Source organism: Ambystoma mexicanum, chromosome 9 (genome assembly GCF_040938575.1).
Source record: "Ambystoma mexicanum isolate Mex_15411 chromosome 9, UKY_AmexF1_1, whole genome shotgun sequence".
Taxonomy (NCBI): Eukaryota; Metazoa; Chordata; class Amphibia; order Caudata; family Ambystomatidae; genus Ambystoma; species Ambystoma mexicanum.
Window position 1 is genome coordinate 1449573702 of NC_090931.1, and position 13269 is coordinate 1449586970.

At 48.3% G+C, this 13269-nt stretch overlaps 1 protein-coding gene across 1 annotated transcript in view; it reads right to left on the reverse strand.

Annotated features, from left to right (window-relative positions):
- Positions 1-12932, reverse strand: part of RETREG2 (reticulophagy regulator family member 2) — a 278221-nt gene extending 265289 nt beyond the window's left edge. The window contains exon 1 of the mRNA XM_069616875.1: positions 12561-12932. Within this exon, the coding sequence (XP_069472976.1) occupies positions 12561-12778 (218 nt within the window). The 5' untranslated portion in view covers positions 12779-12932. The remainder of the gene's footprint in view (positions 1-12560) is intronic.
- Between the last annotated feature and the right edge of the window lie 337 nt (positions 12933-13269).

Sequence of the window (13269 nt, forward strand, 5' to 3'; positions counted from 1 at the left end):
AGCCCGCGCAGCCTTATTGAAGCATGTTCTTTTGGTTAGCCTATATTATCAGTCTTTAAAAAGGCTCTGGTGTGGCAGAAAGACATGCGATATATAAAACAGTGATCTATAATTCAGGGCTGTGTACTGGGTTGCCACAATGCTTAGAAATCAAGTAGCCGAAGGCGCACTTGATTAAGAGGTTTTGTTGCACTGGAAGCTGCAATTAACCCATTACCTCTGAAAAACGTTTTTGAAGACAGGAATGGCCGTTGGTGAAATAAATAACGTTTATGAATAATATTTCTTTCCCAATGCAAAACAAAAACACTTTCCACAAGTTGTAGGACTGGGCTATTTTACTAACAACGCCAAACCCAAAATATTTGGAGAAATTCTATTATCGGTGGCCAGGGATCAATTTGAAAAATCGATATTCTTACTGAATACTCCAGGGGAGCTTGTCAGTAATCTCTAGGGTTGCCTTGGTGGCCGGGGCGGGGTGGTGGGGAGGAGGAGTGACGTTTACCATCTTATACTCCAGCCTGGCAAAAAGTTCTGGGGACTGAGATCACGTCCGAGACCTAGGGTTAGCTGTGGAGGGGATTGAAGAAGTAACAAGAAAAATTGGGTGGAACCACAGTTATCCAGACGCTCACATACTGCTCTCATGAACACACTGCAATATTAAATATCATTGTGTTACGCAACACGTTTCGAGCTTTGATAACTACTTTTCCTGGAGCAGCCAAGTTGCAAAGAATCTACATTTGGACAGCATATCCACTAACTAATATTGCAGCTTGTTCATGAGAGCAGTATGTGAGCGTCTGGATAACTGTGTGGTTCCACCCAGTTTTTCTTGTTACTTTGGATTACGGATCCCGGTGTCACTGGATCTTTCTTGCCAGACATCCTCTAAACTAATTCACCATAGTAACTGGAACACTCCTCTAAAGATTTAAATTGTATTACTTTTCCAGTGGGGCCCACCTTACTTCCTCACAGGGATTGAAGAAGGCCACAAAGGAAAGTGTCCAGTACGCAGATCAGGGATTCCTGGTTCCTGGTAAGGGGCTAACTCACGCCAGATAGCATTGCTCCCTCCTACACCCCATATGTTGCATTCTATGTGTTGAAGAGGCTGTGGGCATAAGGGTATCTACATGCACATCTGGTGGCGCTGTCCCAAGCTCGTGAGGTACTGGCAAGATATAGTGGCCACACTGACCCAAATAGTTGGAATATCACTGACGCCAGACCCAACTGTATGTCTTCTATGGGTTCTTACAGGAAGAGTTAAAGCCAATGGTGACTATAATACCCCAGTAATCCACACCATGCTTCTCATCGCTAGGGTTACTATAGCATCCTTTTTGGAAATCTCTGAAGCCCCCTAGCGTGGAGGACTGGTGGGCGCGCACATGGGCGGTGGTTGCGACGAGAAGGTTATTTATTTTGCAGTGAACGATGCCTGCTCTCTCTTTCAGAGATGGAGGGAGTTTCCATCTTATGTTCGGACTCATAACAGACACTCTATATGCCCTGTTAGATGATAAGCTATGGGACTGCTGGAGAATGTTTAGTGACAAGTCAGTCCTCTACAATGATCCATTTGGACTCTATCTCAACCAAGATACCATGAAGATTTTTGTTATGAGTGACGCTTCCATGTTCCTTATGGTTATACTTATGTGTTTGCGTTATCTTTTTATTTACTTCTGAAGCAGATCCTCCAGATAACGAGGGAGTGGCGATGTTGCCGTCATAAGATCATTTTATACTGATTAACTATTAAAATTAAAAAAAGGAAAACTTTTTTATTTGCATTTCTCAAAAGAACAAGACATTACAAAACAATTGATGTCCAATGCAACACCACATTACAATCAACAATCTCGTTTCCCTCACCCTTTCCCAACCCCCTCGCCCCCACCTGTTGAACCTCACAATTCTCCCCAACAAAGAAAATGCCCCATAATTCCCCTCCCCCAATTATGCCCCTTCACAATGACTTGCCTAGTGGTGCGGTTAACCCCTGCACCTCCGGCTTGGAGGATCTTTTCTCTTCACGTCTGTGTTTATCTTTCGTCGGCTCCCTTCAGGGCCTCTCCTCCCCACCTGCAGTCATTCATGTACTTGTTTGATCCCCCAGGTTGCCCTCTTCCAGTGCCCACTTAAGCAGCAGGGCACTCCATTCCACCTGAAATTCACTCACCCCATCATTCACTACCACTGTCAGTCTCTCCATTACCATCATGCCGTTTACTTTTCCCTCCCAGATTTCTTTTCACAGTAGCGTCTCACTCTTCCAACACTGACTATAGCCCGTCTCCCCGCTTGCAGCATTGCTTCCCACAACCTAGGGAGCCTGTACTCTTCTCTGTATTTCTGCGGGACCCCCAAGAGCATCTGTACCGGGTCTAGGTCCAACCTTACTCCCGTAACTTCTTCAATTCAGCTCAACACCTCCTTCCAGAACACCTGCACCTTGGGGCAACGCCACCACATGTGGGCCAGTGACCCCTGCTGCCCGAAACCCCTGGGACACATGGGAGAAACTTCTGCAAACATCCTGGACAGCCTCAGGGGGTCCCTATGCCAGCCCATCAAGATTTTAAAGTTATGTTTTATCATGGTGGTTAACAGACCGCCCTGGAAGGCCACTTTGTAGATTCACATCCATTCCTCCACTGTGATCTCCTCCCCCACCAAATCTACTCAGTACCTCTGGAATGTTTGCTTCCCCGCCAGGCTGGCCTCATTCATAGCTCTATAAAATCTGGACAAGATCTCCCTTCTCATGGTGAACGCATCAATCACTTTTTCCACTGCGGTTAACCCTCGTGACGAGGCCTTCCCATTCTATATCTGTTCAAATGCCCTTGATGCAGAGGTCTTCAAACACTGAGATCGAAACACTCCCCAGTACCTCCCGGACAGCCTGCAGGATCCAGAAAATCACCATCCCCAAATAACTGTCCCACCCTTTCAAAGCCCTTATCGGACCATGTCTGCAAGTGGGCCAGCCCCCGATGCCAGAGGACAAATTGGGGGCCCCATACTGATACCAGTGAGGAGGGCCATGCCAAATATGTGCGGATAGCTTCAGAGTCACGCTAGATTGACCAAAAAAATTCAGAGGGTGGGGTGGGACCTCAGCCGTTCCAGAATGGACCGGACAGGGGGCCAGAGGTAGTCCCTCACCTACAGATGCCCCAAATAGTTCTAGTACGTCCTCAATTCGTCCCTCATGTGCTCTAGCATCGCCCTGAGTTGGGCCGCTTTGTAATACAGGCAAAGATCTAGGAAGCCTGCAGACAGGCATTGAACACCTTTACTAAGCATGGGGCTATCAGCGACCTGAATTGTTTGTAAAACTTCAATGTTAAACCAATCTCCCCGATGCACACCCTAACTTTATACCCTTGGTGGCCTGCAGGACCTATTCTACCGTATGGGACGCTCAAGGTTATCTACCATATCCTGGGGGAGCCCTGGGACGGGCAATCCCCTCAAAAATGCATCTATTTGCGCCTCCTCGCCACTCCATTCTTAGGCATAGAGATTACTATAGTACAACGCAAATTCATTTCCGATGCCTCTGGGGTCTTGAACCACCACCCCCCTCCTCACTCCTTATAGCTCAGATGGTTCTCAGCCTCCCCTCAACCTCCATGCAAGAATTGTGTCCGCTCTGTCCCTGTTCTGATGATACTTTTGTTTTAGGAACGAAAGCCAGTATGGCATTCAATAGTTTGTTATACCGTCTGAGCTCCATCGCTTCCGGCAGGGATTATGTACTTTCCCTGGCTGGATCTGCATTACTTTCTCAATGAGCAGGCTTTCCCACCCCTCTCTCTCTCTCTCTCTTTTCTTCTTGGAACCTATTCTAATCAACACCCCCCCTAATAGTCGCCTCAAAGCCCTCCCATACGGATTGGATCCCCACTCCTCCTGTATCATTGAAGAGGAAGTACCCCTTGATTTCCAGAATCAGTTACTACTGCACTTCCTTATTCTTTACAGGTAGTTGTCATACGTCCAGCCCACCCGCCACCACTGCGGGGCCCATTGTCCATCCCATACTCACGGTGACCCTCACCATAACATGATCAGACCATGGGATCAGGGTTACCCGAGATTCCAAACTGCTCCTTCAAGTTTGAGCCTACCAGAACTAGATCTATGGGCAAGTATGAATCGTGCACTGCAGAGTAAAAAGTATACGGCTTGTCACCGTCCTGGGTGGAGAAATGGAATCATGCAATCCCAAAACCTCATTCACCCGTTGGAAACGTTCCGAATCTCCCGCCTTGGCCCTCGCAGGGAGCCCTCCCCCATTCTCCTATGGTCGCTCAGTGGATCTAGCATCATGTTGAAGTCTCCCCAACCATTAGCTTACCTTATGCAAACTCAATCAGTTTGTCCTGTAACCCTTCCCAAAATTTACATTGACCTACATTTGGAGCATACACAGAGCCCAGTGTTCGCCTTTTGTTGTTAAGTTGTCTCTTAACAAACATGTACCTCCAATTAGGATCAGCCAGAGGCGATTCCACAGAAAGCCTAATCCGGTGGAGATTAGGATCACAACCCCCCTACCTTTTCTTCACATTTGAGGCCATAATCACCTCCCCCACCTCTCGGGATTGTAGTCTGGGTTCCCCGCCTCTCTGCCACTGTGTTTCCTGGAGACACATCCAATCCAGTCGTGCCCTCTTAAATTCCCAGGGAGACCATTGATCGCTTACTCAGAGTTCAGGACCTGTACACTGATGGAGCCAATAATCATTTAACCCTGCCCAGTCATCACCTGTGTCGAACTTCACATTACTCCCCTCTCCCCAGAGACAGTAAAGACTGCGTGTCCTCATTTCCAGGACCACAGAAGTAACAAACCAGCTCTGAAACAATGCACTCTGAACATTACTTAACTCAACCAACCCTAACCCCTATACCCTCCCCCCACAGCATCAAACCCCGCTCAGTTTAATCACTGTAGAGTGCATTAAATCAGCAAAGGTGCCCCCACCATCCCAGACCCGCTCAATCATTCTCTTTTCCTTGAGCCCCCTTCCCTCACCATGTGTCTCAAAAAACTCCTTTGCCCCTCCCAAACCCTCTAAGCCTTCCCCTCATCCCCGTCTCACCAACTGACAGCTAGCCCAAATCTCAAGAGTGTTCAGTTTCATAAATGTATTTGAGCCTGGGACCTTGCGCCTGCTCGGCCCCTTTATACACCACCGTCTATCACCAGGGTTTTTCTCCCCTCCCTTCACCTTCTGTTCTCCCCTCCCATCAATTCACCTATGACCCTCTGTAGGTCGTCGACGTTACCAATTTGTAGTTATAACCATCAACTTCAAAGGATACAGAAGAGGGGAATCCCCATCTGTATCCCTCTCCCTTCTTATTAAGCCATTTTGTGAGGGGAGCACAGACGTCTCTTTGCCTGCATGAGCGAAGATAGATCCTGGTAAATCACAATTTTCACACTGCCCAGATCGATCGAGCCCAGCCCCTTAGCTTCTTCCAGGATTTTTTGACTGTCAGGGTAATTGTGGAAGCACGCATGGACTGATCTTGGTCCTCTACCTGCCGCCCCTGCTCTGTGTACTCATCTATTTTAGATTCATCAATATTCTCATCTCCAAAACAGGACCGTTGCCACCTCATGGATGATTCTCCGCAGGTCCCTTTTCCGATTCTCACTCTTTCTCCAGGATTCCAAAAAATCTCAAGTTATTTCTCCTCTTCCGGTTCTCAGTCATCAATTTTCAGGGCACCTTCCCCCTCCCTCCTCTCCAGTTCTGCAAGCCACATGTCTCCAGTGTCTCTAGGGAGGTCTGGTTGTTCTCAACTCCCTGGAATCTCTCATCCATTCTGTCGAGTCTAACATTTATGTTGTCCACTTTTCCTCCAATGTCAGCTCTCATCCCCCTTATCTCCTCCAGGAGTGAGGCAATGTCTCTCTTTGTGGACATGGTGTCATCCCCACGCTTATCGTAGGTTCAGCTGTGTTACTCTCCTGGCCCAATCTTTGATATTCAAATTGTTCCAACTTCGCCCTCCAGTTCATGGACGGCCGGGGCCCACTGTCCTGGCCTCGCCCCCTGCCGGTTTCACTGGTGGCATTCCGCAGCGGTAGTGGGGACTGCCTCAGTGCTCAGGTCCCTCTCTCCCATCGCCCCCCTGGGAGCTCATCTCTGTGGCTCATCCGGCCCCACTCTTCCTGAACCCTTGGGGGCCGTGGTGTCAGGTTCCTGCCCCGCCGCCCTCTCACTTGGTTGCTGTGGACCCTGGGTCCTGTGGTAATCACGGCCTGCACCTGGCTATTTCCCCCTTCTTTTGGGTCCTTCTCAATACTCTCCTTCCTCCTCAGTGCACTCTCCTGGGTGGGTACACGCCCCAGGAACCAACCTGGGAGCCCTCGCTCAGACTTTGCCCACCTTCAGTGTTTCGTGCCCAGCGGGGGTCTAGGGTGGCCAGGGTGTAGTGGGGTGGGCACACGCCCCTTTTCTCCTTCTGGGCCCCCCCCTTCTCCACCAAGTACCACCTCATGCCAGTAGGACCCCCCCCCACCAAGGTCTTCTGTGGCCAAATTCTCCTACAGGCTCAATTTAGGTTCCCACGTCGCTCCTCTTCCCTCGGGCAGGACCTCCTGAGGGGAGGCTCTCGCCTAGGCAGGCACACGACCCAGGATCAATCCTAGGGGCCCACACCTTGCCATACAAATTGTCAGAGGCCCAGTGGGGCAGTACACGCCCCTTTTCTTCTCCTGGGGGCGTCACAGTGCAGAAGAGAACCCCTCTCAGGGCCCGGTGTGGCTGCAGTCTTCACCAGCCTTATTTTATGTTCTCCTGCTGCTCCTCACTCCCCTTTGAGTGTTGTTACCACTGTGCGGGGGTCCAGACCGAGCTCTCCTGGGGTCCTGGCCTGGCCCTCAAAGTGCTCCTCACCTTCAGCGCCTCCACGGCACTCCCGTGGCAGTCCAGGCCGCCTCCATGGTTCACTTAGCCAGCTGGATCATTTTCACTTAACCGAAAGCTGCAGCTGCGGTTATCTCTGCTTTCCCTGGCTCAAATCAGCCCTGTGTTTGGACCGGGGGAGGTGGGTGTCCAAATGGTGGCTCAGGCCCAGGTCTGCCAGGACGACAGCAACGCGCTCAAGCAGCTTTCATGTGTGCACCCGCTGGTGGCCTCGAATCAAAAACTTTTAATTAAAAAAGAAAATTCTGTAAAAGTGACTGATAAAAACAGAGACTTCATAAACCTGAACAAAGCACTACATCCTACCTGAAATTCAATCAAAATAGTGCCACCCTACCAGACAGTATTGGTTGAGCTGACTACATATAGGAGGCACAACTAAAAAGGTCCAAATGTCAGCAATTAATAAAAAACACAGAAAACTGCACAACCACTCTCTCCACCGCATGGCAGTGGGAAACGGGTATTAACTGGTGCTGTTGTATAAGAAAGAACATCTAACATGGAGAAAAATATGCATTTTGTTTTAGCTAATTTACATTGCGCAATGGTTCGAAACTGAATGCAAACTTTCAGGGATGGTTACTTGTTGGCACTATGCGCGTGAAGCTTGTTAGATGAAACTACCTATTCTGCTATCATATTTCAGATGAAAAGTTTTTTTCACAATTGCATTGATGGGTTTTGTCATTCATGGCTCAATGGAAGGGCAGGAAGAAGAGATCAGGCCACGTCAGGTGTACAATCCATAATGAGGGTGAAGTACGTATGCGGTTGCCTGGAGTCATGGCAGATACTATCTACTCTAGAAGTCACACTTTTTAACCAGACTCCACCTACCTCTCATGTCCATCGCCATATTACCCCATCATTTAACCCTGAGCACTACTTAACATTATGCAGAACATTATAACTGTCCCAATACATCAAACACCACCCTATCTGGGCCAACAACCACACTAGTTCCAAACATAACCCCCTAAAAGGAAAAACACCTCTTCTGCTCCGGTACTGCCCCAGAAACCACACCTGTTCCAAATCCTACCCCACATCTGCCCAGACACAGTACTGTCCCAAGAGCTTACCTGCTCCAAATGAATCAGGTATATCGAATAGTTTGGGGATGCTTGTGGTCTCGTGCAGAAGGGATGTGACAAAGCAGTTCGGACTGGACTGCCCCTTTTTGTGGGGTGGGACAAAGCATGATTTGCATATGGTTTTTTACCTTTTGTAATGGCTTGGCAGGTGAAGAGCAATGGTATGGATGGTTGCCCAGAGCAATGCCAGAGGTTAAGATTTAGTCCAAACCTTCCAGCCATCACCCTTTTGTTTTGCTATATCTAATAGCGGGCCAATTCATCGCAGCTGTTTCCCTGCATTTTTCGTACCATTTTTATGGTGGGGCAAGCACCACATGCCCCCCCACTCCTGCCCCAACTACCCATTGAATTATTATTATATTTTATTTATATATCAGAACCTTGCACCCCCTTATATTAATGTTACACAACAATACAGCAAAATGGCCGCACTGATTTGACCCCTCTGAGTTGTGCCGAAACGGCTCCAAAAAGCATCCACCTACCGCAAAAACACTTGTAAGGGACCAAGAGTAAGACTTGGACACAGTGGCATTTTTGATGGTGGTTAAAGACTTTATTAATAAAATAAAAGAGGGGTTTGAGGAAATCCTACCCAACTCTAACTCTAGGAGGGGTTTCCCAGCCTCAACAGAACTTGTTTTTCAGAATGTCCAAATCAAACGATTTCTCAGTCCTGTGTCCAAAATCCTAAAGTGACCCTCAGACACTAAACGCAATATAATGTGAAAATGGGCATGTATTTTAGCTGAACACCTGCAGCTTCTTGCCAAAGTTCCAAACAAAAAGTTCTTTAGGTGAAGAAAAGCAAACCAATAAAGTTCCGCCAAAAATGGTCCTTCCCCCGCGTTTTCTCTAGCTTTTCAATGTCACTTTAATATCCTCAACACTCAAGGGGGAACGATCCTTCCCCAGAGTTTCCTTCAGTTTAACAGTTCAACAATGTTAACACACCAAAGAGGTATGGTTCTTCCCGTACTCCTCCCCTTTTCCACCAATGCCTGGCCTACTCTCCTGCCAGGGCTTTTCAGGCGATTCAGTATTTGGGTGCAAAACCCAGATTTATACTGATCATTTATCACTTTCTCTTGCATGCAATTAATTAAAATCATACACTGTGTCAGTGACACTTTCTCAGCAGTTCTTAATGTCCCAACTAGCCTGTTGAGGCTCCCTTGACGTGTTAATGAGCACAACAATCGCCATGAAGCGCCCGGTGTCCCAATCTTCTTATCTGTGCTTACTGGTCTCAGTTGGGGGCTTCGGCTTCCCTCGTGGTTCACTGTTCTCACTGCTGCCTGCTCGCTGAGAACGTGTGCCCTCGGCTCCGGTCTGGTCCCCTTCCTTACTTGTCAGCTCCAGCTGTCTGGGGCACCAGCGCGGTAAACCTTCCTCTTCCTGACTTCACTGGACAACACTCGACAGCTTCTCCTGTCAGCAGCTTGCTTTTCTATGGAGTCCCAAACGGCGTCGGGAGAGGCGACTCTCCAGCTCAGTTCAAGTGACCCTTTTTTTGGAATGTCCCGGCAACTGTTAATCTTCAACTGCTACAACACAGCGTTTGCTACCAGCTTCTAGCGATCTTCATTACTCCAACCCTCTTCCTCCTCTCAGTATTAAGTAGGGGGGGTGTAAGTAAGGTTGTTGAACAGTTATAGTTTGTAGAGGAGGTCCCAAGTACAGCCCGCATGCCAACCGTCCATTTTGAAGTACAAGGAACGATCACGCCGAAATATGTGACGTATGATGAGCAAATAAACCAGCAGAGAGCCGCAGTGGGGCTCTGTCCAGTACCTATCAGAAGAGTAATACACATTGAAGTAAACCATGGACAGCAAGGTACCCATTGAGAAAACCATATCAACAAATGAAACGAAAATCGGAGAACAGTCCCTGAAGAAGCCAAAAAGGTCTTAATGGAAGACAAATGTTGACGACACGAGAACCCGGACTGACTCACATATAGAAGAGATGACGACCAGAGAATGACGTTAAGAGATGAAACGCCATGGACAAGGGCCATCGTGGACCTAAAGTGAAAGGACAATGTCAAATGTAAGAAGCTTAAGCTGTAAGCATGACGAAGATATTCAACCAGTTAACGCATGTACATATGCTTGGAACTGCAGGAAAGCTAAGAAAATCGTGCGGCTTGCTATGGCTATGCTTAGTAGAAAAATAGAGTGCGGCAAGCGCCACCAACACATATCTACCTCAAGAGAAACACGTTGTAGAAGTATACTTCCACTTTACACAAGAAGCAGACTTAACCAAAGGTTACTAAGGGCCACACAAGGAAAGCTTCATATTTAACAAATCGAGAATAAAAAGGAAGTACTTGTCATTAAGGACTCCCTTTGCCAAACCGTTGAGTTGTCATTAATGATTTGGTGTTGGAGAATTAATCTGCACCCCCATCCATCTCACGGGTGCCGCTATCTGATCTTAAAGTGCTATTGGGCAAACCCCAGCACTATGGGCCGGTTAGGGGTCCCGGTGTACAAGTTGGAGACTCTATCCACATTACTGGAGACTCCATCCACATTACAAAATGCCATATAGAATGAGGAAATGGCAAGTGGGTGTTACCCAGGAAAACAGGTACAGGTCTGCTTTGGACCAGTGAATTCTCCCTGCCTCCCTGAGGGTTGTCCTCTTTCATGTGGTCCTACCACAGATAGCCACCCCCAGGCTCAGTCGGGTAGCTTCTGCCTTTTTCTGGGCACATGAGGGAAGATTTCCCCCAGCGAGCTAGTGGCAGCTTCCCTAGATTTGTCATACACTTCTATGCCTCCAGCTCCAACACATGCTTGCAAATCACTTCTTGTGCCACATCTTTCACACCAGCAAACTCCACACCATCATCAATTGCTTGAAATAAGATTCAAAATCGAGGGGGGGGGGGTGTCTCTCGAAAGGGAGGGGCAGGTGGTTTAGGCAAGGGCCACCTGTCCCAAACAATACATCATAAGCCCCTGCAAACATGCTTTTTGGGTCCCTCAGCTCTGTCTCTGGTGATCTTGTATGCATACTGTAAAAAAAAAACTGACCCTGGTTCAGTTCGGGTTTCTAAATACCTTTCTCGCAATGGATACAAGCAAATGAATCAGTGAGCAAATCACCTTCATTCTGTAAATAACTGACCCGGTCCCAGTATGCTTAATAGCTTTTTTCAAGTGCTCTTTTTAGATTTCAAATGCACTGCTGTCTGTCACATTCGTGATCATCTGTAGCTGCTGACCCCCTGGAAGGGCACAGTCCTCTCAAACTAAAGGTACAGACCTCAAGGGGTTTCTTATCTCCCCCCACCCCCTGACATGTTTTACTCAGCTTTCAGCTCTTTGGTTTGGGGCAGGGAGTACGCTTGGGGAATAGTGAAGTTCAAGGTGGGGCTCATGTACCACCTTCGATGATAAACCCAGAGAAAACAATTATAGGAGTTTAAAATTAGGACACATCACCATTATAATCTATACACCACACAGCTGCCTCAAGGAAGGTGGGTTGCCTCCGTGCATCTTAAGCTGGTTCTGAAATCACCCATGAGTGTACAATTGAGAAAGGGGAGGACAAAAAGCAGCAATATAAGCGATGTTGTGCTTTGTATAAAATATAAGAGCACTTTGGCAACATAAGAACAAACACACATTTTTATATAGGACATATCTGCGACAGTGATTCCAGCCTGCAACCCTTCTGAGCACATAATGCACCCCGGCCTTCCGGCTTTTTTAAATGTATGACACCCTAACATTGAAGCGACAGTAAACAATGAGACGTGTACACTCATTTGAAGAGAGTTAGCCTTTGGAAGTTAAGTGATGGCTGGCATGATTTAGCAGGCAGGCTTATTTCTTTCAAAACATGTTAATCCCTCCTTCCCTACTGCGGTGACCGCTCGCAGGCTCTTGACATTAAAAATCCTGCTAGGTGCATATTAGTGGGGGGTCTAAGGTAGACACACCAGCTCAGCAATAGCTCTTAGAGCCTGAAAGGGTTCTGCCCTATCCCACTTAAAATCTTGTTTGTCTCAGCATCCCCATAAACGCTATCAATAAAAGCCTGCTTCCCTAAATTCAACGACTGCTAACAGTCATAAAAACTTCTGCCATACAAGAACTCCTCCAGTTAAAGTTTTTGCTTTGCATTCTGGGACTTGTAGGCCGTGGTTTACAGTGGGAAAAGCACAAGTATAAGCACAACTAAATCACTACTGGAGGAACTGTATGATATGTATCTGGCAATATGTGTCTAACTTGCCATGCCAAGAGCACCTAGGTCGGACAACCCCTCCACCTTACAGGAGCCCCACCTGGCAGCATCCTCCCACCTAGTCTCATTCCAGTTCATTCGCCTGTTAACCAGACATATCTCGAGCAGGATGCCAGGAATGCCCAGTTCCTTCTCTGCAGAGCCCGGGTCATGGGTCATGCGTCAACCCCCCACCCCAACCCCCGGCCCTCTCCTCGGGCTCAGCCCCCACTCTCACCAGAGCCCACCGGTCAGGGCGGCCGCGCTCCCCGCGCTTTGCACCGGTCGCTCCCACACCAGCAGCCTCTGTGCCGCCTCCAGGGGCCCTTCCCATCCGCGTAGGGCAGCCCGCAGCTCTGCGGCCAGCAGCCGCATCTCCCGCTCCGAGGTGGGCGACGGTGAAGGCCCACCACCCGGGTCCGACATGCCGCCGCTGACCGCAGGACCTGCGGCCATCTCTAGGAATGTGCCGCCCCCGCCTTGTCTGTCAGTCACGAACCCCCCTCCACACTCCGAGAATGGTCTGGCCCGAACGCTCGGCTTGTTTTGGTCCTCAGGTCGTGCAATCTGTCGCTGCGCGTGACGTCCCGGGAGGAAGTGATCAGCTGATGCCGTTGTAGCAGTGACAGGAGGCAAACATTCCCCGAGCACGTGATTCCACGGAGTGCTACGGAAATAGAAACAGGACAAGTTTACCAAGTAACACTACCATGACTAGAGTAGTTTTGAGTTCAAAAAGTAAACATTGCATTTTCAACAGAGATAGCAGTAGAAGTTAATTTGCACATCTAATGTCAAGGCCCTAGCAGAGGGAGACAATATGTCAAAGTTAAATGACAAAATTAGAAAGTTTGTAATGCATATGATACGTAGAGGACTAGGCTGCAGGTACGCAGGGGTGTGACTTTTATAACAAAAACATTTAGGATTCCTTTTCAATGTGAGGG